At 63.5% G+C, this 25,895-nt stretch overlaps 2 protein-coding genes across 2 annotated transcripts; both read left to right on the top strand.

Annotated features, from left to right (window-relative positions):
• The first annotated feature begins 36 nt into the window (after positions 1 to 36).
• Positions 37 to 3,942, top strand: LOC128898898 (proline-rich protein 2-like). The gene is made up of 3 exons (XM_054176310.1): positions 37 to 45; positions 2,215 to 2,745; positions 3,784 to 3,942. The coding sequence occupies exons 1-3, from the start codon at positions 37 to 39 to the stop codon at positions 3,940 to 3,942; spliced, it is 699 nt and encodes a 232-aa protein (XP_054032285.1).
• A 4,879-nt stretch (positions 3,943 to 8,821) lies between these two features.
• Positions 8,822 to 20,817, top strand: DRAM2 (DNA damage regulated autophagy modulator 2). The gene is made up of 7 exons (XM_009910871.2): positions 8,822 to 8,953; positions 10,525 to 10,592; positions 11,634 to 11,773; positions 13,394 to 13,571; positions 15,620 to 15,702; positions 18,170 to 18,262; positions 20,657 to 20,817. The coding sequence occupies exons 1-7, from the start codon at positions 8,823 to 8,825 to the stop codon at positions 20,762 to 20,764; spliced, it is 801 nt and encodes a 266-aa protein (XP_009909173.2). The 5' UTR covers position 8,822; the 3' UTR covers positions 20,765 to 20,817.
• Positions 20,818 to 25,895: the final 5,078 nt, after the last annotated feature.

Below are 25,895 nucleotides of genomic sequence, written 5' to 3'. Positions count from 1 at the left end.
CACCATAAGACCCTGCAAGACAGGGAGGGGGCAGACATGCTGCAGGTGAGAGGGCACAGAGCAGCTCTGCAGACAACCAAAGTTCCCAGGGGCTGCTCTGAGCAGCTTTTCACTGGCCAGCAGCAAAGGGAGGAGGCCGAGTCGAAAGCGGAGGGGCCAGGAGCTGAGCTGGGCTGCAGGCAGGGCAGGGAGGGGACTCTGCCCCTCTGCCCAGCCCCCACCTGCAGCACTGCCTCCAGCTCTGGGGGGGCCCAGCACAAGCAGGGCCTGGAGAGGCTCCAGAGGAGGCCACAGAGATGAGCAGAAGATGAAGAATCTCTGCTATGGGGCCAGGCTGGGAGGGTTGGGGCTGTGCAGCCTGGAGAGGAGAAGGCTCAGAGCAGCCTTGCAGGACCTGAAGGGCTCCAGGAGAGCTGGGCAGGGACTTGGGACAGGGGCTGGGAGGGACAGGAGGAGGAACAAAGGCTTTGAGCTGGGAGAGGGGAGACTGAGAGTGGAGAGGAGGAAGAGATTGTGGAGAGTGAGGCTGGGGAGACTCTGGCACAGGCTGCCCAGGGAGGCTGTGGCTGTGCCCTGCCTGGAGGTGTTGAGGACCAGGCTGGATGAGGCCCTGAGCAAGCTGTGCTGGGGGGAGGTGTCCCTGGGCATGGCAGGGGGCTGGAACTGGCTGAGCTCTGAGGTCCTTTCCAGCCCAGGCCACTCCATAACTCTGTGATTTCTCTGAGCTCCCCCTTGGAAAACAAAGTTCAGAGACCTGCTGGGGGGAGGACCAAAGCCAAGCACTGCCCAGGGGCTAAGCAATGGTTAAGGTTCATCTGTTTGCTTCCCCTGCTGCTCACTGAAGCAAACACCCTGCAGCCAGCAGCCTGAGTTGCAGCAGCAGCAGAAACTTACACCACACCAGGGACTTATGTTACAGAGCAAGGCACAGGCAGTACCCTGGCCTGTCATGGGAGAGCTAGCTGAGCCTAACAGACAGACAGACAGACACCACTGCAGCCTCTCAACTGCTCAAACACAGAGCAGCCTTCATTTCAAGAGGTCTGGGGCAGCTTTGTCTCAGAGCAGCCTTCAGCTCAGTGAGGTTGGAGCAGCTTTGTCTCAGAGCAGCCTTCACTTCAAGAGGTCTGGGGCAGCTTTGTCTCAGAGCAGCCTTCAGCTCAACAGGTTTGGGGCAGCTTTGTCCCTTTGGTGATGAGGAACCACCACCCAAAGGCAGCTAAAAGCATTCTGATGAGGTCACTGCTCCTGATTTCACTTTTCCTGGGGCTTTTGTTCCTTCTCCCAATCCACCCCAGTTCAGGTGAAAGCTCATTTGAGTTCAGCAGGAGCCAAAGAGCTTTAGCTGGGTAAACAAAGCCTGCAGCCACTGGTTGGGAAAGCACAGGGTCAGGAACAGCTCCTCCAGGGCAAACAATGACCCTCACCATGGCTCCACCTCCATTGCAGGCAGATGACCATAAACACAGAACTCCCCACACCAGCAGAGAAAGGAGGCTGGAAACAAAAGTTTGTTACTCATCCACAAGAAAGAGGCCTACAGGAAAGCTGGGGAGGGACTCTGGAGGGTGTCAGGGAGGGACAGGACTCGGGGGGGGGGGGAGCAGAACTAGAAGTGGGGAGATGGAGATTGGCTGTGAGGAAGAAGTTGTTGGCCAGGAGGGTGGTGAGAGCCTGGCACAGGCTGCCCAGGGAGGTGGTGGCAGCCTCCTGCCTGGAGGTGTTTGCAGCCAGGCTGGAGGTGGCTGTGAGCAACCTGCTGTGGTGTGAGGTGTCCCTGCCCATGGCAGGGGCTTGGAGCTGCCTCAGCCTTGAGCTCCCTTCCAGCCCTGACAATTCTCTGAGTCTACAAAGGTGGGGAGGGGATAAAATGGTTGTGACCTCCAGCAGAATGAAGGTAGAGAGGTGACAGCCATCAGCAGCTGGCATGCCAGGTAGGGAGAACAAGCAGAGTAAATCAAAAGTCAACACTGGCACAAGCAAAGCACTCTCCCTTCCACAGCTTAATGACAGCAATTTCCCCAGCGCCAGGCCAGCCTGGGGAAGCTGTCAGCAAGGAACCTGATAACCTGGAGAGCAGGCAGACCTGCACCCAGCCCTTTGTCACCAAACCAGACTTAGTCACCCAGAAGGCCCCTGTGGGTGTTGCCCTGGATGGCCATAAAAAGGCCTTTCGATGCAGCAAGCTGTTTGTTTTCCCTCTCTCCCCGAAAGGTTTCTGCCCCCGCGGCCAGAAAGCAGCCCCCGGCCGCCTGCCCCTGCAAAACCCACCCCGCACCGCCCGGCTGCCGCAGGACTTTCACCCGGGGCTGGCTGCCCGCCGGCGGGCGCCGGCAGGAGGTGACACGGGGCAAGGGCAGCCCTCGGCCCAGCCAGCCGCTTCTCCCCCCGCCCAGCCGGGGCAGCTGCCGGGGCTGCCGGGACGCGGCCGGGCCGGGCGGGGGGACCCCGGCCCAGCCTGCGGCAAAGGCCCAGCCCCAACCCCGCGGGCCCCTCCCCTCACCCACACGGCTCCCCCCCTCCCGCAGAGACCCCGACCCACCCCGAGGGAGCGCGCAGAGACGAGACGAGAGCCCCCCGCGCCTCCCCGCCCGCCCGGCCGCGGCGGCAGCCCAGCTCTACCTCAGTCTCCCCGCACCGGGCGGCGCTTTTACGACACTTTCGCGACAGCCGGAAAGGAGGGGGCGGGGCGGGGCGGGGCCGGGCGGGGCGGGGCGGCGCGGGGACGGCGCGAGCGCGGCCGAGGTAAAGGGGCGGGGGCGCGCGGGGGGCAGCGCGGGGGCAGCGCGGGGGCGCGCACTGGGGACACCCCGGGGGGACACTGGAGACACCCCGGGGGGAGCATTGGGGACACCCCGGGGGGACACTGGAGACACCCCGGGGGGAGCATTGGGGACACCCCGGGGGCGCATTGGGGACACCCCGGGGGGGCGCACTGGGGACACCCCGGGGGCGCATTGGGGACACCCTGGGGGCACGCTGGGGACACCCCGGGGGGGGGCATTGGGGACACCCCGGGGGGGCGCACTGGGGACACCCCGGGGGCGCATTGGGGACACCCTGGGGGCACGCTGGGGACACCCCGGGGGGGGGCATTGGGGACACCCCGGGGGGGCGCACTGGGGACACCCCGGGGGCGCATTGGGGACACCCCGAGGGGGCGCACTGGGGACACCCCGGGGGGAGCATTGGGGACACCCCGGGGGGACACTGGAGACACCCCGGGGGGAGCATTGGGGACACCCCGGGGGGACACTGGAGACACCCCGGGGGGAGCATTGGGGATACCCCGGGGGCGCATTGGGGACACCCCGGGGGGACGCACTGGGGACACCCCGGGGGGAGCATTGGGGACACCCCGGGGGGACACTGGAGACACCCCGGGGGGAGCATTGGGGACACCCCGGGGGGACACTGGAGACACCCCGGGGGGAGCATTGGGGATACCCCGGGGGCGCATTGGGGACACCCCGGGGGGACGCACTGGGGACACCCCGGGGGCGCGCACTGGGGACACCCCGGGGGGACACTGGAGACACCCCGGGGGGAGCATTGGGGACACCCCGGGGGCGCGCACTGGGGACACCCCGGGGGGGCATTGGGGACACCCTGGGGGCACGCTGGGGACACCCCGGGGGCGCATTGGGGACACCCCGGGGGGGCTCACTGGGGACACCCCGAGGGGGCGCTCACCGCGCACGGCCCCCGCACCGCTCACGTGCCGGCACCCCCCGCTTCCCCCCTCCCCGGCTTCTCCTGCCCCTCCGTCACCCCCCCCCCCAGCGACCCCCTGGGGTCCCCTCGGTGTCCTCCCGGCTTGACCCTCAGCCTGCCCTGGGAGCCCCCAGGGACCCTCCCGGGGTCACCCCGCACTGGCGAATCCTCCGTCCCGCCGGGCGCCGCTCCCCGCGGTCAGCCCTGCGCCCCCTCGCCGCCCCCTGACCCCCGAGCCCCATCCCCTGCCGGCGCTCATCGCTCCCAGGGGCCTCACCCAGCCCCTCTGTCCTGTCACCCCCAGCCCCCAGAGCCTCCCTTTCTACCCTCCAGCTTCACTTCCTCCCTGCCCAGCCCTTCCCTCTCCCCAGTCCTTCCCTCTCCCCAGCCCTTCCCTCTCCCCAGCCCTTCCCTCTCCCCAGCCCTTCCCTCTCCCCAGTCCTTCCCTTCCCAAACCTTCCCTTCCCAAACTTTCCAACACAAACCTTCTCTCCATCCTGGTCCCTTCTTTTTTGTCTCTTGCCACCCAGAGCTGCTCCCCACACCCAGCACCTCCAGTCCCTCTCCATGACCTTCTGACAGCTTCTCTCCCCCTGCCCTGCCTGGGGAGCTGTCTCTCTCCCCCTGCCCTGCCTGGGGAGCTGTCTCTGTTCCCTGCCCTGCCTGGGGAGCTGTCTCTGTCCCCCTGCCCTGCCTGGGGAGCTGTCTCTGTTCCCTGCCCTGCCTGGGGAGCTCTCTCTGTTCCCTGCCCTGCCTGGGGAGCTGTCTCTGTCCCCCTGCCCTGCCTGGGGAGCTGTCTCTCTCCCCCTGCCCTGCCTGGGGAGCTGTCTCTGTTCCCTGCCCTGCCTGGGGAGCTGTCTCTGTTCCCTGCCCTGCCTGGGGAGCTGTCTCTGTTCCCTGCCCTGCCTGGGGAGCTGTCTCTGTCCCCCTGCCCTGCCTGGGGAGCTGTCTCTGTTCCCTGCCCTGCCTGGGGAGCTGTCTCTCTCCCCCTGCCCTGCCTGGGGAGCTGTCTCTGTCCCCCTGCCCTGCCTGGGGAGCTGTCTCTCTCCCTGCCCTGCCTGGGGAGCTGTCTCTGTTCCCTGCCCTGCCTGGGGAGCTGTCTCTCCCCCTGCCCTGCCTGTGGAGCTGTCTCTCCCCCTGCCCTGCCTGGGGAGCTGTCTCTGTCCCCCTGCCCTGCCTGGGGAGCTGTCTCTCTCCCCCTGCCCTGCCTGGGGAGCTGTCTCTGTTCCCTGCCCTGCCTGGGGAGCTGTCTCTGTCCCCCTGCCCTGCCTGGGGAGCTGTCTCCCTCCCCCTGCCCTGCCTGGGGAGCTGTCTCTGTTCCCTGCCCTGCCTGGGGAGCTGTCTCTGTCCCCCTGCCCTGCCTGGGGAGCTGTCTCTGTCCCCCTGCCCTGCCTGGGGAGCTGTCTCTCTCCCCCTGCCCTGCCTGGGGAGCTGTCTCTGTTCCCTGCCCTGCCTGGGGAGCTGTCTCTGTCCCCCTGCCCTGCCTGGGGAGCTGTCTCTGTTCCCTGCCCTGCCTGGGGAGCTGTCTCCCTCCCCCTGCCCTGCCTGGGGAGCTGTCTCTGTCCCCCTGCCCTGCCTGGGGAGCTGTCTCCCTCCCCCTGCCCTGCCTGGGGAGCTGTCTCTGTCCCCCTGCCCTGCCTGGGGAGCTGTCTCCCTCCCCCTGCCCTGCCTGGGGAGCTGTCTCTGTCCCCCTGCCCTGCCTGGGGAGCTGTCTCTCTCTCCCTGCCCTGCCTGGGGAGCTGTCTCTCTCCCCTGCCCTGCCTGGGGAGCTGTCTCTCTCCCCCTGCCCTGCCTGGGGAGCTGTCTCTGTCCCCCTGCCCTGCCTGGGGAGCTGTCTCTGTTCCCTGCCCTGCCTGGGGAGCTGTCTCTCTCCCTGCCCTGCCTGGGGAGCTGTCTCTCTCCCTGCCCTGCCTGGGGAGCTGTCTCTGTTCCCTGCCCTGCCTGGGGAGCTGTCTCTCTCCCTGCCCTGCCTGGGGAGCTGTCTCTCTCCCCCTGCCCTGCCTGGGGAGCTGTCTCTCTCCCCTGCCCTGCCTGGGGAGCTGTCTCTGTTCCCTGCCCTGCCTGGGGAGCTGTCTCTGTCCCCCTGCCCTGCCTGGGGAGCTGTCTCTCTCCCCTGCCCTGCCTGGGGAGCTGTCTCTGTTCCCTGCCCTGCCTGGGGAGCTGTCTCTCTCCCCCTGCCCTGCCTGGGGAGCTGTCTCTCCCCCTGCCCTGCCTGGGGAGCTGTCTCTCTCCCCCTGCCCTGCCTGGGGAGCTGTCTCTGTTCCCTGCCCTGCCTGGGGAGCTGTCTCTCTCCCCCTGCCCTGCCTGGGGAGCTGTCTCTGTTCCCTGCCCTGCCTGGGGAGCTGTCTCTGTCCCCCTGCCCTGCCTGGGGAGCTGTCTCTGTTCCCTGCCCTGCCTGGGGAGCTGTCTCTCTCCCCCTGCCCTGCCTGGGGAGCTGTCTCTCTCCCCCTGCCCTGCCTGGGGAGCTGTCTCTGTTCCCTGCCCTGCCTGGGGAGCTGTCTCTCTCTCCCTGCCCTGCCTGGGGAGCTGTCTCTCTCCCCCTGCCCTGCTTGCAGTACTCACAGCTTTGAGCTGTTTCTCTCTGGTCAGACAGGATGCACTGACAGGCAGAGAGAGTTCATGCTGGCCAGGGAGCTCCTGGGGCAGCTGTAGGGACAGGCTGGTGAGACCTTGCTGGGCCAGATTGCTACACCAGGCACTGGAACCTCCTCAGCTGCTATCTGGTGCCTGGCTCTGTTTGCTCTGGCACCAGGCCACCCTGCTGCCTCCCCAGCTGGGTGACAGGGGCTGGGTGAGGGCAGAGGATCCTCCCCTCAGCTCTCTGAGCTGCCCTCCTCGCCCCAACGATTCAGCAGGAGCTCTTTTGGGTGTCTGCAGCAGGAAGCTCTCCAGAGGACTCATCTGCCCTTCCCTGCAGGGGGGGCAAAGGCAGTGGCACATTTCCTGCTTTCTTCCTGCTAAGCCTTTGAGGAACAGCAACCTTTAACCATTGTCATCAGCCTGACCCTGACCCTGAGTTGTGCAAGTGACAGGCTCAGCCCTTTCCTGACTCACTCCCATCCAACCTCCCTGAGCAGCACACACACAGCAGGCTGCTTCAGCAGGGTGTCCTGGGGAGCTTTGCTGGATGGGGATGGCCCCTGGGGCAGCCTGAGCTCTGCCTGGCTTGCTGAGGGGCAGCCAGTGGGCAGCCTGGCATCAGTAGAATCAGAATGGGTTGGGAGCTCAGGGTCAGCCAGCTCCAGCCCCCTGCCATGCCCAGGGACACCTCCCCCCAGCACAGCTTGCTCAGGGCCTCATCCAGCCTGGTCCTGAGCACCTCCAGGCAGGGCACAGCCACAGCCTCCCAGGGCAGCCTGTGCCAGAGTCTCCCCAGCCTCACTCTCCACAATCTCTTCCTCCTCTCCACTCTCAGTCTCCCCTCTCCCAGCTCAAAGCCATTGTTCCTCCTCCTGTCCCTCCCAGCCCTTGGCCCAAGTCCCTCCCCAGCTCTCCTGGAGCCCTTCAGGCCCTGCAAGGCTGCTCTGAGCTCTCCCTGGAGCCTTCTCTTCTCCAGGCTGCACAGCCCCAGCTCTCCCAGCCAGGCCCCACAGGGGAGGTTCTGCAGCCTCTGCTCATCTCTGTGGCCTCCTCTGGAGCCTCTCCAGCAGCTCCAGGCCCTCCTTGTGCTGGGCCCCCCAGAGCTGGAGGCAGTGCTGCAGGTGGGGGCTGAGCAGAGCAGAGCAGAGGGGCAGAATCCCCTCCCTGTGCTGCTCTCTCCCTGCCCTGCCTGCAGCTCAGCTCTCAGCTGGCTCTGGGCTGCCAGGGCCCACTGCTGGCTCCTGGGGAGTCTGTCAGCTGAGCCCCAAATGCTTTCACCAGCTTTCCCCTGTCCTCACTCCACCCCTCGTTGCCTTCCTGCCGTTGGAGCTCTTGGCCACCTTTCACTTTCCTCTGGGGTTCCACTTCCCTGTGCTGGAGCCTGGGCTGAAGCCCTGCACACTTCCTGCTCTTGAAGGAAAACCTCAGGGGTCATTACAACCTCCTCTGAGTCACTGACTTGCTCTTGAGGAAGATTTGTCAGTGTCTGGCTGTGGTCCTCAGTCTGGGGCTTCCAACCCCCCCCTTGGACAGGAGAGTGACAGCAGGTCAGGAGAAGAGCTTCAGGAGCTCAGCTGTGGAGCAGGGAGGAGGCCTTGCAGCTGGGCAAGAGGTTGGCAAAGGAGCTCTGGAAAACCCAGGGAGGTCTGAGGATGTTTTCTGCCTGCTGGTGAATGCAGGAGCCCAGGGTGAGGTGTTCATTTGTGTCAGGACCTGGCAGCTGGCAGCTCTGCCCTCCTCCCAGTCTCTGAAGTGCCTCCTTATGTGCCTGTGCTTGCCCAGCTGCTGGGCATCCAGAGCCCTGAGAGGTGGCAACCACAGGCTGGGTCTGCAGCAGGGCCAGGAGTGTCCATGGCAGCATGGACACAGGAGGAGAGGGAGAGGGAGAGGGAGAGGGAGAGGGAGAGGGAGAGGGAGAGGGAGAGGGAGAGGGAGAGGGAGAGGGAGAGGGAGAGGGAGAGGGGAGAATTAAACAGGTTGGAAAAGACCTTCAAGATCACCAAGTCCAACTTCTCCCCCAGCACCATCTGATCAACCCAACCATGGCACCAAGGGCCTCATCCAGGCTCTTCCTAACCACCTCCAGGGCTGGGGACTCCACCACCTCCCTGGGCAGCACATCCCCAGGGCCAATCTCTCTGGCTGGGAAGAATTTCTTCCTCCCCTCCAGCCTAACCCTCCCCTGGCACATCTTGAGACTGTGTCCTCTTGTTCTGGTGCTGGGTGCCTGGGAGAAGAGCCCAACCCCCCCTGGCTCCAACCTCCCTGCAGGCAGTTGCAGAGGGCAAGAAGGTCTCCCCTGAGCCTCCTCTCCTGCAGACTCTTCTCCAGCTGCCCCAGCAGCACACAGCAGAGGCTCACAGGATGTCAGGGGTTGGAAGGGACCCAGAGAGGTCCTCGAGTCCAGCCCCCCTGGCAGAGCAGGAGCAGAGAAGCCAGCAGAGGGCACACAGGAATGCAGCCCAGAGGAGGAGGCTCCACGACCTCTCTGTTCCCCGCAGCCTGCCCCGGGAGCCGCCGGCGCTGCCATGTGGTGGTTCCAGCAGGGCCTCTCCTTCCTGCCTGTGGCTTTGGTGGTTTGGTCAGCAGCATCTTTTGTCTTTTCCTACATCACTGCCGTCGTGCTCCACCACGTGGACCCCCTGGTGCCCTACATCAGGTCAGTGCTCTGCGTCCTGTGCCGCAGCCCTGCCTTGGCCGCTGGCTGCTGCGGGCTCTGCCCCGGCTCCGGGCTCCAGGCAGCTGCCTGCCAGCTCCAGCTCTGAAGGGAGAGGCTGCTTGTGGGGATTTGTGTGCAGCTGCCTTGACATCCAGCCTCTGAGCTTGGCAGTGGGAGCACAGCCCTGGTTTGCAAGGGCTTGGGGTCACAGAGTCCGAGCCCAGAGAGTGGTGGTGAATGGTGCCGCAGCCAGCTGGCAGCCAGGCACCAGTGGGGTGCCCCAGGGAGCAGTGCTGGGCCCCAGCCTCTTGAACATCTTCATTGATGATCTGCAGGAGGGGATGGAGTCCAGCAGCAGGGAATGTGCAGAGGACACCAAGCTGGGGGCAGAAGTTGAGCTGCTGGAGGGCAGAGAGGCTCTGCAGAGGGACCTGGACAGGCTGGGCAGAGGGGCAGAGGCCAAGGGCAGGAGACTGAACACAGCCAAGTGCCAGGGGCTGCACTTTGGCCACAGCAACCCCAGGCAGTGCCACAGGCTGGGGGCAGAGTGGCTGAGAGCAGCCAGGCAGAGAGGGACCTGGGGGTGCTGGTTGATGGGAGGCTGAACATGAGCCTGCAGTGTGCCCAGGCAGCCAGGAGGGCCAAGGGCAGCCTGGCCTGCAGCAGGAGCAGTGTGGCCAGCAGCAGGAGCAGTGTGGCCAGCAGGAGCAGGGAGCTCATTCTCCCCCTCTACTCTTCCCTTCCAATCCAAACCCATTCCATGAATCTCCAGCATGGATTTAGTGCTGCAGTGAAATCTGGTGGCAGCCACAGGCTTTACTCTGGCCCAAGGGTTGGATGCAGCCTCAGGTTTCCTGCTCCTCTTGACTTTAATCACAGAATGGGTTGGCTTGGAAGGAACCTTCCAGATCAGCCAGCTCCAGCCCCCTGCCATGCCCAGGGACACCTCCCACCAGCACAGCTTGCTCAGGGCCTCATCCAGCCTGGTCCTGAACACCTCCAGGCAGGGCACAGCCACAGCCTCCCTGGGCAGCCTGTGCCAAGCTCTCCCCAGCCTCACTCTCAACAATCTCTTCCTCATCTCCAGTCTCAGTCTCCCCTCCTCAAGCTTCAATCCATTCCCCCTGGTCCTGTCCCTCCCAGCCCTTGTCCCAGGTCCCTCCCCAGACCCCTTTCTGGCCCTGGCAAATGCACAGCTGGAGCTCTGTGTTCCCCCTGCAGTGCTGCAAGGCTCCACAGAGCACCTGGGGTTTGCTCTTCTGCCTTTCCAGCTGCTGCACCTTCCCAGCTTTGTTCACCTGTGCTGGAATCCAGATCAGTGCCAGAGGAAGAGTTCACACCCACAGTGTCCTTTCCTTCTCCTAAGGACTCTGTGTCCTCATTGTCCTTCTTTCTGCAGCCCCCAGCCCAGCCTGGTGCAGCCTGAGCAAGGGGAAGCTCAGGGGGGAACATCTGGGAGGGTTTGTGCAGCTCTGCCTCTGCCAGAGCCTTTGTAAGCTGCAGTAATGAAGTTGGGTTGCAGGGGTCTGTGGTGCAGAGAGATAACCAAGCCCCCTGCTTGTCTCTTGCAGTGACACAGGGACAATCCCTCCTGAGAGATGCTTGTTTGGCATCATGTTAAACATTTCAGCTTTCCTGGGTGAGTACAGAGAGCTGCAGGCCCTTTGCAGTGACTTCATTCCCTTAGCAGACCCTGAGCCATCTCAGTGCCATGGAGAGTGGCATGGAGTGCACCCCCAGCAGCTCTGCTGATGGCACTAAGCTGTGTGGTGCTGCTGACAGCTGGAGGGAAGGATCCATCCAGAGGGACCTGGAGAGGCTGGAGGGAAGGATCCATCCAGAGGGACCTGGAGAGGCTGGAGGGAAGGGATCCATCCAGAGGGACCTGGAGAGGCTGGAGGGAAGGATCCATCCTGGACAGGCTGGAGGGGAGGGATCCATCCAGAGGGACCTGGAGAGGCTGGAGGGAAGGGATCCATCCAGAGGGTTTCAAGCTCTCCACCCCAGCAGACTCCACAACCTCCCTGGGCAGCCTGCTCCAGGCTCCAGCAGCCTCACCCCAAACAACTTTCTCCTCCTGCTCAGCTCCAACCTCCTGCCTGCCACTCTGTGCCCCTTGCCCCTTGGCCTGGCCCTGGGCAGCACTCAGCAGAGCCTGGCCCCAGCCTCTTGCCCCCCACAGCTCCTTTAGCTCTTGCTGAGCATTGCTCAGCTGCCCTCTGGGGCTGCTCTGCTGCAGGCTCTCAGCCCCAGGGCTCTCAGCTCCTGCCAGAGCTGCTCCAGGCCCCTCAGCAGCTTCCCAGCCTCCCCTGGGCTCTCTGCAGCACTTCTCTGTCCCTCCTGAGCTGGGGAGCCCAGAGCTGGCCCCAGGGCTGCAGCTGTGGCCTGGCTGGGGCAGAGCAGAGGGGCAGCAGAGCCTCCCCTGCCCTGCTGGCCACACTCTTCTCCATGCCCCCCAGGACCCCCTGCAGCTCCTTGGCCATGAGGGCTCCTTGCTGGCTCCTGGGGACCTTGCTGGCCCCCAGCACTCCCAGCTGCTGCTCCTTGGAGCTGCTCTCCCTGCTGGCTCCTAACTTGCAGTGTGAGACTCTGTCTGGGAGGCAGTGCCTCTGCCTGGCAGCATCCTGGCAGTGCCAGGGGCAGTGGTGCCCAGCTGACAGCCTCTGGCTTCCCCCCCCAGGGGTGGCCACCACCTACGTCCGCTACAAGCAAGTTTGTGCCTTGAGTGCAGACAGAGCCAGGATCCTGCAGCTGAACAAGCTTGGCCTCAGCCTGGGCTGGATGAGCTGCTTTGGGCTCTGCATCATTGCAAACTTCCAGGTGTGTGCTTTGCTGCTGCCAGCCTGCAGCTGGCCAGGCCCCAGGGCAGGGGGGGGAAGCTCTCTGAGCTCTCCTAGCATGGGAAGGTGCTGGAAGCAAACCCTCTGGGGGCAGAGCTGCAGTGTGTAGAGCCCCAGCGTGGCTCAGGTTGGAAGGGGTCTCAGAGATCATCTACTCCAACCTCCCCACCGTGCCCAGGGACACCTCCCACCAGCACAGCTTGCTCAAGGCCTCATCCAGCCTGGTCCTGAGCACCCCCAGGCAGGGAATATCCACAGCCAGAGCCCCAGCAGCCTCACACTGAAGAGCTTCTCCCTCAGCTCCACTCTAACCCTGCTCCCCCTCAGCTCCAAACCCTTCTCCTGTCTTCAGACACCCTCAGGAAAAGTCTCTCTGCAGCCTTCCTGTTGTGCTTCTGCTGCAGAGGGCCCAGGGGAGGCTGTGAGGATGCTGAAGGGAGAGGAACATCTCTGCTCTGGGGAGAGGCTGAGAGCCCTGGGGCTGCTTGGTCTGGAGAGGAGAAGGCTGAGAGAGGATCTGCTCAGTATCTGAGGGGTGTCAGAAGGAAGGGGCCAGGCTCTGTTCAGTGGCACCTGCTAGCAAGACAAGAATGGATCTAAGCTGGAACCCAGGAGGCTCCACCTCAACAGGAGGAGAAACTCCTTTGGGGTGAGGCTGCTGGAGCCTGGAGCAGGCTGCCCAGAGAGGTTGTGGAGTCTCCTGGTGTGGAGACTTTCAAAGCCAACCTGGATGTGCTCTGTGTGCCCTGCCCTGGGTGCCCTGCTCTGGCAGGGGCTTGGCCTGGATGCTGTCTGGAGGTCCCTTCCAGCCCCTTCCCTGCTGTGCTTCTCTGTTGCATTCAGCTCTGCAGGTGGCTGGGGTGGGCTGCTCAGGAGCCAGCCTGAGCCTGCTGCCAGCCTGCAGGGCTGCCCAGCTGCAGGCTCTCCTGTGTCAGTGTCCCTCCTGCCTCAGCAGAAGAGCTCTCCCAGAGCCCTCTGCCTCAGGTGCAGCTGGGACCTGGCCAGAGCTGAACCAGAGCAGCAGTGCAGGGGGCTGGCAGGGGCTGGCTTCCAGCTAACTCTGCCTGAAGCTGGGGGAGAGTTGGGGCTGTTCAGTGTGGAGAGGAGAAGACTCCCAGGAGACCTCATTGTGGCCTCCCAGGAGCTGCAGGGGGCTGAAGGAAAGCTGGGGAGGGACTTTGGAGGGGGTCAGGGAGGGACAGGACTGGGGGGGATGGAGCAGAACTAGAAGTGGGGAGCTGGAGATTGGCTGTGAGGAAGAAGTTGTTGGCCAGGAGGGTGGTGAGAGCCTGGCACAGGCTGCCCAGGGAGGTGGTGGAAGCCTCCTGCCTGGAGGTGTTTGCAGCCAGGCTGGAGGTGGCTGTGAGCAACCTGCTGTGGGGTGAGGTGTCCCTGCCCATGGCAGGGGCTTGGAGCTGGCTGAGCCTGGAGCTCCCTTCCAGCCCTGGGATTCTCTAAGTCTCCAGAAAGATCTTCCAAGGGCTGGCTCCTGCCAGGGCTGCAGCTGGGAGGTGCCTGAGGCAAAGGTGTGCAGAAGGGAAGTGCTCCCTGAGCAGCAAATGGGAGCAGGCTGGGGCCAAGCAGGGCTTTGTGTCCCTAGAAGTGCATCCTGTACTACATCCACGTGCTGGGAGCCTGCCTGACCTTTGGAGTGGGAGCCATCTACATGCTGGTGCAGACCATCCTCTCCTACCTGATGCAGCCACAGCTCCACAGCAAGGAGGTCTTCTGGGTCCGCCTGGGGGCGCTGCTCTGGTGCTGCTCCAGCATCCTCTGCAGTATCCTTGCCTGGGCACCGCTGCCCCACAGGGGCTGCCCCAACACCAGGCTGGCCAGCAGGCCAAGGCAGCTCTCTTCCCCCTCTCCTTGCCCTGCAGAGCTGCAGTGCTCTGTCCAGCCTGGGGCTCCCCACTTCAAGAGCCAAAGCTGTGCTGGAATGGTTCTGACTGGCACTGGAGGGGAGCTGCAGCTGGCAGCAGCAGTGGGGTGGGCAGCAGGGGCAGGGCAGGGATGGTGCCCTGAGCTGGGCACTGGGGAGGGCACAGCCCAGAGCCTCAGTTCAGTTTTGGGCTCCTCAGTCCAAGAAGGACATTGGGAGGCTGGAGCAGGGCCAGGGAAGGGTCTGGAGAAGAGGGCTGGGGAGGAGCAGCTGAGGGAGCTGGGGGGGTTGAGCCTGGAGCAGAGGAGGCTGAGGGAGACCTCATTGCTCTCTGCAGCTCCCTGAGAGGAGGCTGCAGCCAGGGGGGGTTGGGCTCTGCTCCCAAGGAACAAGAGATAGGCCTCAAATTGCCCCAGGGGAGGTTCAGCTTGGCCTTGAGGAACAGTTTCTGCCCCTTGAGGGTGGCCAAGGCCTGGCCCAGGCTGCCCAGGGGCAGTGGTGGAGCCCCCATGCCTGGAGGGGTTTCAGAGCCCTGGGGTGGTGCTGAGGGCCCTGAGGTGGTGCTGAGGGCCCTGGGGCAGGGCTTGAGCTCCATGGTCTAGAAGGTCTCTTTCAGCCTAAATGATTCCTTGGTCCCTGTAAACTCAGCCCTGATGCTCTGCTGGAGGCAGACAGCAGAGCTGCCAGCACAGAGCAGTCCATTAGGTGCTGAGGATCCAGGGCAGGATGGCAGCCACTGATGGAATTCTTCCCCCTGCCTGAGGCAGGCAGCAACAGCTGCCTCAGCTGCAGGTTTCATTAGCAGAGCATTTTAATTAGCTCTGCATTCAGATCAGGCAGCAGAGCTCCCTGGAGCCTGGGATTTCAGACAGGGTTGTGCCAGGAGGCTCAGCCTTGGTCCCCACCAGAGTCATCTTTCACATCTGGAGGTGCTTGGGGGTTGATCTCAGCAGTGATTGAAGTTGTTCCTATCTCAGTGCTGGGAAACTCAGATCCTCTGTAACTTAAAGCTCAGCCTGGAGCAGAGGAGGCTGAGGGAGACCTCATTGCTCTCTGCAGCTCCCTGAGAGGAGGCTGCAGCCAGGGGGGGGTTGGGCTCTGCTCCCCAGGCTCAGGGGACAGAAGGAGAGGAACTGGCCTGGGATTGTGCCAGGGGAGGCTGAGGTTGGAGAGGAGGCAAAATGTCTTTGCTGGAGGAGTGGTCAGGGCCTGGCAGAGGCTGCCCAGGGAGGTGGTGGAGTCCCCATGGCTGGAGGGGTTGCAGCAAGCTGTGGCCATGGCACTGGGGCCAGGGTTGGGTGGCCATGGGGGGTTGGGGTTGGGTTGGGGTTGGGTTGGGGGAGCTCAGAAGGCTTTGCCAACCCAAACACTTCTGTGATCTGGATTAGAATTTACTCTCTCTTGTGACAGGAACTAAGCCACTGCAACAACCTCCAAGCTGAAGGAGCCCTGAGCAGTCCCTGGCACCAGCACTGCTCCTGCTGCTCAGGAGACCTTGGGGGAAGCTCTTCTTACAGCAGCCTTCCAGTACCTGAAGGGAAGCTGGAGAGGGACTGTCTGTAAGGGCCTGCAGTGACAGGACAAGGGACAAGGGCTTGAAACTAGAGCAGGGGAGACTGAGAGTGGAGAGGAGGAAGAGATTGTGGAGAGTGAGGCTGGGGAGACTCTGGCACAGGCTGCCCAGGGAGGCTGTGGCTGTGCCCTGCCTGGAGGTGTTCAGGACCAGGCTGGATGAGGCCCTGAGCAAGCTGTGCTGGTGGGAGGTGTCCCTGGGCATGGCAGGGGGCTGGAGCTGGCTGAGCTTTGAGCTCCCTTCCAGCCCAACCCTTTCTGTTCCATCACAGAGATCTCCTCCTGGCCTCAGGGTGACACAGTCCAGAGCTGAGTCTGGAATGTCCTCAGTGCTCATCTTTGGGTTTGAATCCTCCTTAACAGATTTCCCCACAGTGTTTGTTTCCTCAGTTGTCCTCTACAGTGGTCTGTATGGAGCTAACCTGGTGCAGAAGCTGCACTGGGACCCTCAGGATAAGGTAAGGGATGGAGTGGGGCAAAGAGAACAAAACCCAACTGAGTTACCTGCAGGGGCTGCTGCTCTGGGGGCTCCCTGCTGCTGTGTGCAGGCTTTGCAGGTGACTCTCACCTGGGAGGCAGACTTGAGCTGCTGGGGGGTTGGAGGCTCTGCAGAGGGCCCTGGGCAGGCTGCAGCCAGGGGCTGAGGCCACTGGGATGAGGATCACCAAGGCCAAGGGCTGGGGGCTGCACTTGGGGCACAACAACCCCAGGAGGGCTCCAGGCTGGGGGCAGAGGGGCTGGGAGCTGCCCAGCAGGAAAGGCCCTGGGGGTGCTGGGTGCCAGCAGCTGGAGAGCAGCCAGGGGGTGCCCAGGGGGGCAGGAAGGGCAGCAGCAGCCTGGCCTGGAGCAGCAGTGGGGTGGGCAGCAGGGGCAGGGCAGGGATGGTGCCCCTGGGCTGGGCACTGGGGAGGCCACAGCTTGAGTGCTGGGTTCAGCTCTGGGCTCCTCACCCCAGGAAGGACATTGAGAGGCTGCAGCAGGGCCAGGGAAGGGCAACAGAGCTGGGGAAGGGTCTGGAGAGGAGCAGCTGAGGGAGCTGGGGGGGTTGAGCCTGGAGCAGAGGAGGCTGAGGGAGACCTCATTGCTCTCTGCAGCTCCCTGAGAGGAGGCTGCAGCCAGGGGGGGTTGGGCTCTGCTCCCCAGGCTCAGGGCACAGAAGGAGAGGAACTGGCCTGGAATTGTGGCAGGGGAGGCTGAGGTTGGAGAGGAGGCAAAATGTCTTTGCTGGAGGAGTGGTCAGGGCCTGGCAGAGGCTGCCCAGGGAGGTGGTGGAGTCCCCATGGCTGGAGGGGGTGCAGCAAGCTGTGGCCATGGCACTGGGGCCAGGGTTGGGTGGCCATGGGGGGGTTGGGTTGGGGTTGGGTTGGGTGAGCTCAGAAGGCTTTGCCAGCCTGAACACTTCTGTGGTTCTGTTTGGGCTGGGAGGGGGCAGGGGAGCAGCCCCAGCTGAAGCAGTGCACAGCTCCTGGCTGAGCTCTGCTCAGGGCAAACCCTTTGCAGCCTCAGCTGTCAGAGCTTTCAGTGCCACAGGCAGCAGTGGAAGCCTCTCAGGGAGTTGCCCAACTCCCAGGCAGTGCTGGGCACTGACTGCTGGGCACTGCCTCACCAGGACTCTGAACTGTGACTCTCAGCTGCCAGCTGCTGTCAGGTGGAGTCAGGAGGAGAACCAGGTCAAGGGACACAAGTGACAGAGCTGCCTTTGAAGGGCCATGAGCTGGGCCACCAGGGAGCCCAGGGTGGGCAGAGAAAGGGCAGGGAGGTGTCAGCAGCTCTGCCTGGCCCTCCTCATCCTCCCCAGGCCCTGCTGGAGGTGTGGAACATGATGCAGGCTGCTTCTGGGGCCTCTTCCCACCCCTCTCCCCTTGAAAGCAAAAAGAGCCTCTCAGAAGTCTGCTTCCACCCAAAGAAGAGTCTTGGACCTTGTGTGAAGAGGATTTGCTGCAGTGCTGCCCAGCCCCTGGCTGAACCCCCAGGTCTGCAGCTGGACCTTGAGCTCTCAGAGGGTTCAGCTCAGCTGTGAGGAGGGAGCAGGACTTTCCCTGAGCATTTCCTGCTCCTCTGGGGGCAGAGTGGCTGAGAGCAGCCAGGCAGAGAGGGACCTGGGGGGAGTGGGGGACAGCAGCTGAACAGGAGCCAGCAGTGTGCCCAGGGGGCCAAGAAGGCCAAGGGCAGCCTGGCCTGCAGCAGGCAGAGTGTGGCCAGCAGCAGCAGGGAGCTCATCCTGCCCTGTGCTCAGCACTGCTGAGGCCACAGCTGGAGTCTTGTGGCCAGCTCTGGGCTCCTCAGGTCAGGAAAGAGGTTGAGCTGCTGGAAGGTGTCCAGAGAAGGGCAACAAAGCTGGGGAGGGGTCTGGGGCACAGCCCTGGGAGGAGAGGCTGAGGGAGCTGGGGTTGCTTAGCCTGCAGCAGAGGAGGCTCAGGGGAGACCTTCTTGCTCTCTGCAACTCCCTGCAGGGAGGTTGGAGCCAGGTGGGGGTTGGGCTCTTCTCCCAGGCCCCCAGCAGCAGAACAAGAGGACACAGTCTCAAGCTGTGCCAGGGGAGGTTCAGGCTGGAGGGGAGGAAGAAATTCTTCCCAGCCAGAGAGATTGGCCCTGGGGATGTGCTGCCCAGGGAGGTGGTGGAGTCCCCATCCCTGGAGGGGTTCCAGGGGGGCTTGGATGTGGCCCTTGGAGCCAGGGTTGGGTTGTCAGGAGGTGCTGGGGGACAGCTTGGACTGGATGAGCTCTGAGGTCTCTCCCAACCCAATGGATTCTGAGCTCAGAGCTTCACTCCTAGAGACTCCAGAACCCCCCCTGGGCTCTGCTCTGCCCAGGGCATGGCTGTGGCTCCAGGAGGTGGTGTGGGCAAACCACCTTGGTGCCACTGCAGGCTCAGGAGGAGCTTTTGATGCTGATTGTTTGGGGTTTGTTTCCCTCCTCTCCCAGGGCTACACAACTCACCTCATCAGCACTGTCTCAGAGTGGTCCTTGGCCTTCTCCTTCCTCAGCTTCTTCCTCACGTACATCAGAGACTTCCAGGTAAAAGGAGTTGAAGTCCTTCTGCAGCTCTGCAGGGCCTGGGGTGGTGCAAGGAGAGCTCTGCCTGGTGCTGTCCCTCACAGAGTCACAGAACCATCACTCTGGTTGGAAAAGACCTTCAGGGTCACCAAGTCCAACCCAGAAGCCTACTCTGCAAGGCTCAGCCCTGAACCACAGCCCCAAGCCCCACAGCCAAACCACCTTCAAGCACAGCCAGGACTGGTGACTCCAGCACCCCCCTGGGCAGCTCCTTCCTGCTGTCCTGGCCAAACCTCCCCAGGGGCAGCTTGAGGCTGTTCCCTCTTGCTCTGTCCCTGATGACCTTGAGAAGAGAGCAGCAGCAACCTCCCCACAAGCTCCTTCAGGGAGCTGTAGGCAGCCAGGAGGTCTCCCCTCAGCCTCCTCTGTTTCACACTATCCATCCCCAGCTCCCTCAGTTGCTCCTCAGCAGATTCATTCCCCAGGCCCTTCCCCTTCCCTGCCCTGCTCTGCCCTGGCTCCAGCACCTCCACAGCTCTCTGGTGCTGAGGTGCCCAGACCTGGCCACAGCACTGCAGGTGTGGCCTCCCCAGAGCTGAGCCCCAGGGCTGTGGTGGTTTGAGCCTTAACTGGGAGTTAAGAGCTCAGATGGGGGCAAGACTGAGGATCTGTCCCCCCCTCCCAACAGAGAGGGGAAAAAGGAAGGAGCAAATCCCCCAGGCAATGGTTTGGAGTCAGCCTGGGAGTGGAGAGGCAGAGAGTTGCCCTTAGACAGTGTAGATGTGACAACAGCAGGCAAGGGGCACAGGGGCAAGGGACAAGGAGGGAGGGCAGGGAGGATACAAACCCTGCAGAGGCACAGAGGCAGCAGGGAGAAGGATCAGGCCTGAGCACAGGGCAGAGGAGCAGGGAGGCAGCTGCAGCAGCTCCCCTCCAGGGGAGGCAGGAGCCAAAAGGAGAGCTCCTGGCTGCAGTGCTCTGCTTGTTACCCCCAGGCTGGGCAGGCAGGGGGCAGAGGAACAGACTCAGCTTCCCAGGGGGAAAACTCCCTGCAGGGAGGGCAAAGCACTCCCAAGCCCTCCCCCCTTTGCTTTCAGAATGGGCAATAACCCAGGGCTGGAGGTGCTGAGCAGCACAAGCAGTGCCCTGGCCCCAGGCAGGATCTGCCCCTGCTGTGCCAGCACAGAGCCCAGCAGCAGGCTGGCAGGGACCAGGCTTTGCCTGGGGGGGGCTGCTCCACAGGCCCAGGGCCCAGCAGCAACCTTCTCTGTGAGCTGGGGAGATGTGGATGGGGGTTGGTGGAGAGCTCGGTGCAGAGGGAACTGCTGGGGTGGGCACAGCTGGGGGGCAGTGGTCAACAGCTGGATGGGCAGAGAGGGATCAGTGCTGCCCCTCAGGGCTCTGGCCTGGCACCAGAGCTGGTCAGGATCCTCCCCAGGGCCAGGGGCAGGGAGCTTGGGGCACCTCAGGAGGGCTGCAGGGGACAGCTGAGGGGCAGCAGCCATCCAGAGGGTCCTGGGCAGGCTGCAGGAATGGATCTGAGTGAGCCTCAGGAGGTGCAGCCAGGCCAAGGGCAGGCTCCTGCAGCTGGGTTGGGCATCAGTCCAGGCTGGGGAGGAAGGGCTGGGAGCAGCCCTGTGGAGAAGGCCTTGGGGGTGCTGGGGGTGCAGCTGGCACTGAGCACTGCCAGCCCAGCCCCAGCCTGGCCTGGGCTGAGCCCCAGCAGGGTGGGCAGCAGGGGCAGGGAGGGGACTCTGCCCTCTGCTCTGCTCTGCTCAGACCTCCCCTGCAGGGCTGGGGCAGCTCTGGAGCCCTCAGCACAGACAGGGCCCTGGGGGAGCAGGGCCAGAGGAGGCCACAGCAGTGCTGGCAGGGCTGGAAGCCCTCTGCTGGGAGCCCAGGCTGAGAGGGTTGGGGTTGTGCAGCCTGGAGGGGAGAAGGCTCCAGGGAGACCTCCTGGTGGCCTTGCAGTGCTGAAAGGAGCCTGGAAGAAAGCTGGGGACAGAGTTTAGAGCAGGGCCTGATGTGCCAGGGCAAGGGGAGATGGTTTGGAGCTGAAAGAGGCAGATTGAGAGTGGAGAGAAGGAGAAATGTTTGGTGCTGAGGGTGGGGAGAGCCTGTGCCAGGCTGCCCAGAGAGCTGGGAGCTGCCCCAGGGCTGGCACCAGAGTAGGGCAGGTTGTGTGGGGCTGGGAGCAGCCTGCTGGGGCTGGGGATGTCCCTGGGGGCTGCAGGGCTTGGGCTGGAGGAGCTTTAAGCTCTTTTCCCACCCAAAGCATTCTCTGGCTCTTGCCCTGGGGCTGAGGCTCAGGAAGTTCCACAGCTGCCTGCCCTGGGGTGGTTCACCTGAGCCCAACGTTGCCCACACTGGGGCAGGGCCAGAGCTGCTCACTTGCCTTTTCTTCCTCCTCCACAGAAGATTTCTCTCCATGCTGTTGCCAGCCTGCAGGGGCAGAGCCTCTACAACACCCCCCAGGGCTTCAGCAGTGACCAGCAGGGCCTGCTGGTGGCAGGCAGCATCTGAGGAGGGCTGGAGAGGAGCCTGGCAGCACCTGCTGGAGGCTGGCAGCAGCTCCTGGAGCCAGGCAGTATCTGCTTGAAGCTGGCAGCACCACCTGAAGCCTGGCAGCACCTGCTGGAGCCAGGCACCATCTGCTCAAGGCTGGCAGCACCTGCTTGAAGCTGGCAGCAGCTCCTGGAGCCTGGCAGCACCTGCTGGAGCCTGGCAGCAGCTCCTGGAGCCTGGCAGCACCTGCTCAAGGCTGGCAGCACCTGCTTGAACCTGGCAGCAGCTCCTGGAGCCTGGCAGCAGCTCCTGGAGCCTGGCAGCATCTGCTTAAGGCTGGCAGCACCTGCTCGAAGCTGGCAGCAGCTCCTGGAGGCTGGCAGCACCTGCTAGAGCCTGGCACCATCTGCTCAAGGCTGGCAGCACCTGCTTGAAGCTGGCAGCAGCTCCTGGAGCCTGGCAGCACCTGCTCAAGGCTGGCAGCACCTGCTTGAAGCCTGGCAGCAGCTCCTGGAGGCTGGCAGCACCTCCTGGAGCCTGGCAGCATCTGCTCAAGGCTGGCAGCACCTGCTCGAAGCTGGCAGCAGCTCCTGGAGGCTGGCAGCACCTCCTGGAGCCTGGCAGCATCTGCTCAAGGCTGGCAGCACCTGCTCGAAGCTGGCAGCAGCTCCTGGAGCCTGGCAGCAGCTCCTGGAGCCTGGCAGCATCTGCTTAAGGCTGGCAGCACCTGCTCGAAGCTGGCAGCAGCTCCTGGAGGCTGGCAGCACCTGCTAGAGCCTGGCACCATCTGCTCAAGGCTGGCAGCACCTGCTTGAAGCTGGCAGCAGCTCCTGGAGGCTGGCAGCAGCTCCTGGAGCCTGTCCTCAGCACCACTCAGGAATTTCCTAGCAATAAGAGCTGAAGACCTCTCAGCAATTCCTCTTCCACAGCCAGGGTCTGTGTGAAGTGCTTGGACTGCCCCAAGGGCTGTGCTGGAGGCCATGAGCAATGCAAAACCCTCTCAGTATTGCAGCCTGTGACATTTCCCCCTGCAAGGATTAAATGAAGGTTACTCAAGAGTTGTTCTCTCATCACTTCCACCACAGCCAACCTGCACCAATCCTGTGGCCAGGAAGGCCAAGGGGGTCCTGGGGGGCAGCAGGAAGAGTGTGGCCAGCAGGGCAGGGGAGGCTCTGCTGCCCCTCTGCTCTGCCCCAGCCAGGCCACAGCTGCAGCCCTGGGGCCAGCTCTGGGCTCCCCAGCTCAGGAGGGACAGAGAAGTGCTGCAGAGAGTCCAACAGAGGCTCGAAGGATGCTGAAGGGAGTGGAACATCTCTGCTGTGGGGAGAGGCTGAGAGCCCTGGGGCTGTTTAGCCTGGAGAGGAGAAGGCTGAGAGGGATCTGCTCAATGCCAATCAATAGCTGAGGGCTGGGGGTCAGGAAGGGGCCAGGCTCTGCTCAGTGCTGTCCTGTGACAGGGCAAGAGGCCAGGGACACAAAGTGGCACCCAGGAGGCTCCACCTCAACAGGAGGAGAAACTCCTTTGGGGTGAGGCTGCTGGAGCCTGCAGCAGGCTGTCCAGGGAGGTTCTGGAGCCTCCTGGTGTGGAGAGCTTCCAACCCCCCCTGGATGTGCTCTGTGCCCTGCCCTGGGTGCCCTGCCCTGGCAGGGCTTGGACTGGATGCTCTCTGGAGGTCCCTTGCAGCCCCTGCCCTGCTGTGATCCTGTGCTTCCCCTGACCTCCTTCAGCCCTTTGCCTTTCTCTCTGCAGTGCTCCTCAGGCCAAGGCCTGCTGGGTGCAGAGTGCCCCTCCTGTGGCTCCCTCCCTGGGGCAGCTGGGGCTGAGCCCCAGAGCCTCCTCAGCCTTGGAGCAACCAGAAGGGCTCTGAATTCCTCCCTCCCTCCCTCCTGGCAGCTGTTTGAGCTGCTCAGAGACTCTCAGAATTGTTTAGGCTGGAAAAGAGCTTCCAGGGCATGGAGGCCAAGCCCTAACCCAGCCCTGCCCCAGGGCACCACCACCCCAGGGCCCTCAGCACCACAGCTCCAGGGCTCTGAAGCCCCTCCAGGGCTGGGGGCTCCCTGGGCAGCCTGGGCCAGGCCTGGACAAGCCTCAAGGGGCAGAAATTGGTCCTCAAGGCCAAGCTGAACCTCCCCTGGGGCAACTTGAGGACATTTCCTCTTCTATCCCTTGTTCCCTGGGAGCAGAGCCCAACCCCCCCCTGGCTGCAGCCTCCTCTCAGGGAGCTGCAGAGAGCAATGAGGTCTCCCTCAGCCTCCTCTGCTCCAGGCTCAACCCTCCCTCAGCTGCTCCTCCCCAGCCCCTTCCCCAGCCCCTTCCCCAGCTCTGTTGCCCTTCCCTGGCCCTGCTGCAGCCTCTCAATGTCCTTCCTGGAGTGAACCCAGGACCTGAGGTGTGACTTCAGCACCCCCAGGGCCTTTCCTGCTGGGCACTTTGCAGCCCCTCTGCCCCCAGCCTGGAGCCTCCCTGGGGTTGTTGTGCCCCAAGTGCAGGACCCAGCCCTTGGCCTTGGTGCTCCTCATCCCCTGGGCAGAGCCCCCAGCACATCACCTCTGCCTCCCCCTTCAGTGCCCCCTGCCCTGCCTGTGGCTGCCTCTCCCTCACAGCATTGATCTTGCCCAGAGCTGCTCCCAGCACCGAGCCCTGGGGGGCAGCCCTGGTCACTGGCCCCCAGCTGCCTCTGCCTCCCTTCCCCAGCACTCTTCAGGCCTAACCATCCACCCAGTGTCTTACCCACTGAGGCCTGCACTGACCCAAGCCCTGGGAGCTGCTTCCTGCAGGGCAGTGCTGGACAGGCTCATCCCAGAGGCCATGTGCAGGGGGCTGGAAGGGGCAGGCTGCAGAGCCCCTGTGCTGCTCACTGGAGGGGCAGCACTGACCCCTCACAGAGCATGGCACAAGGCCTTGTGGCCCTTGGTGTCCTTAGTGCTCCCCTGGGGCAGCCTCCAACCCCAGAGCCAGCTGCTCCTTCCTCTTGCTCCTTCCCAAAGCCTCACATGGTGCCAGCCCTTACCCTGACCTTGCAGCTCCTCAGGCTGCCCCAGAGGCTGAGCTCCATGAGGCCTTCGGTGCCAAACGCCCTGGGAGCATGCCCAGGGGCTTGGGCACCCCCAGCACACAGCTCACAGGATGCTAGGGGCTGGAAGTGACCTCTGAAGGTCATCAGGGCCAAGCCTCTGCCAGAGCAGAGTCGCAGAATGCAGCTCAGGTCACACAGGGACACATCCAGGGGGGGCTGGGAAGGCTCCAGAGCAGACTCCACAACCCCCCTGGGCAGCCTGCTCCAGGCCTCTGGGAGCCTCCAAGGGCAGAAGTTCCTCCTCATGCTGAGCTGGAGCCTCCTGTGCTGCAGTTTCCATCCCCTGCCCCTTGGCCTGTCCCTGCCCAGAGCCTGGCCCTGGCCCCTCCTGACCCCCAGCCCTCAGCTATTGATAGCCATTGATCAGATCCCTCTCAGCCTTCTCCTCTCCACACTAACCACCCCCAGGGCTCTCAGACTCTCCTCATAGGGCACCATCATCATCATCATCATCCTTCTAGCCTCCCTTGGGCTCTCTCAAGCAGACACCAGGACAGAGCACAGAGCAGAACAAGCTCCAGCTCCACCTCCCAGGCCCAGCAGCCAAGCACAGAGGAGTTGTTCCTCTCAGCCAGGCTGCCCCAGGAGCAGTTCCTGTTCCAGAAAGCCCCAAAATTCAGATGACTGCAGGCTGGGCAAGGAGAGGCTGCAGAGTGCTCTCAAGGAGAAGGCCTTGGGGCTGTCAGGTGGTGCCAAAGTCCCCAGGAGCCAGCAGTGGTCCCTGGCAGCCCAGAGCCAGCTGAGAGCTGAGCTGCAGGCAGGGCAGGGAGAGAGCAGCACAGGGAGGGGATTCTGCCCCTCTGCTCTGCTCTGCTCAGCCCCCACCTGCAGCACTGCCTCCAGCTCTGGGGGTCCCCAGCACAAGGAGGGCCTGGAGCTGCTGGAGAGGCTCCAGAGGAGGCCACAGAGAGGAGCAGAGGCTGCAGAACCTCCCCTGTGGGGCCAGGCTGGGACAGTTGGGGCTTTGCAGCCTGGAGGAGAGAAGGCTCCAGGGAGAGCTCAGAGCAGCCTTGCAGGACCTGAAGGGCTCCAGGAGAGCTGGGGAAGGACTTCCCTCACTGCTCCAGGACCTGAGGGAAGCCTTCTGAGGCCACTAATAAACCTTAAATGCCCTGAGCAGCCTCACCTGGGGCCTCCTCTCACCCTTTCTGGCCATGCCCAGGAGCTCCAGGTGAGCTCCAGCTGAGCTCCAGCTGCAGCTCCCAGCCTGGCCTGAGCCCTGCTCCGGGCAGAGGTCCTCAGTGCTGCCCTCTGGTGGACATCGAGGCCTAGGACGTCTGTAGCTGTCCCCCAGGCTGCAGCCAGCCCTGCCTCTGGTCCCCTCTCCACTGCTCCTGACTGAGCCAGAGCTCTCCTGTGAGGGGAGGCTGAGAGCCCTGGGTCCAGAGAGGAGAAGGCTGAGAGGGATCTGATCAATGGCTATCAATAGCTGAGGGCTGGGGGTCAGGAGGGAGGGGACAGGGCCAGGCTCTGCTCAGCTGCACCCTGGGCAAGGGGCAGGGGATGGAAACTGCAGCACAGGAGGCTCCAGCTCAACACAAGGAGGAACTTCTGCACTGTGAGGCTCCCAGAGCCCTGGAGCAGGCTGCCCAGGGGGGTTGTGGAGTCTCCTGCTCTGGAGCCTTCCCAGCCCTGTCTGGATGTGTTCTGTGTGCCCTGAGCTGGATTCTCTGCTCCTGCTTGGGCAGGGGTTGGACTCAATGATCCCCAGAGGTCTCTTCCAAGCCCTGACATCTGTGAGCTGTGATCTCAGCTTGCCTGGGACCTGCCTTGTCCATGGACTCTGTTATCACCACCCTGCTCTGCCTGCCTGGCTCAGCTTCCTGGTTGCTGAGGGCACTGCCCCTGCCCCAGGGACCCCCAGCTCACCCTACCTAGGGGAGCTGCCCCACTCCTGCTGCTCCCTCACAGGGGGAGATGTTTCTGTCAGCTCCCATGGGGTTTACCCTGAGGGAGTGGTCATGGCCATGCTTCTCCTCCCAGGGGTTTGGGTTGGGTTGGGTGAGGTTTTGTTTGCTTCTGTGGGAGGCTGATTATTAATTACTCAGAATTAATTACTCAGACTCCCAAAG

Source organism: Dryobates pubescens, chromosome 35 (assembly GCF_014839835.1).
Source record: "Dryobates pubescens isolate bDryPub1 chromosome 35, bDryPub1.pri, whole genome shotgun sequence".
Classification (NCBI taxonomy): domain Eukaryota; kingdom Metazoa; phylum Chordata; class Aves; order Piciformes; family Picidae; genus Dryobates; species Dryobates pubescens.
Note: the sequence above shows the minus strand (reverse complement) of the source record. Positions and strands in the feature narration are given on the sequence as shown.

Coding starts and splice junctions, on each gene's coding strand:
- LOC128898898 (XM_054176310.1), top strand. Junction 2,746..3,783: donor ACGGCGCGAGCGCGGCCGAG/GTAAAGGGGCGG, acceptor CCCCCCCCCCAG/CGACCCCCTGGGGTCCCCTC.
- DRAM2 (XM_009910871.2), top strand. CDS start 8,823: ATGTGGTGGTTCCAGCAGGGCCTCTCCTTCCTGCCTGTGGCTTTGGTG. Junction 13,572..15,619: donor CTGCTCCAGCATCCTCTGCA/GTATCCTTGCCT, acceptor ATTTCCCCACAG/TGTTTGTTTCCTCAGTTGTC. Junction 15,703..18,169: donor ACTGGGACCCTCAGGATAAG/GTAAGGGATGGA, acceptor CTCCTCTCCCAG/GGCTACACAACTCACCTCAT.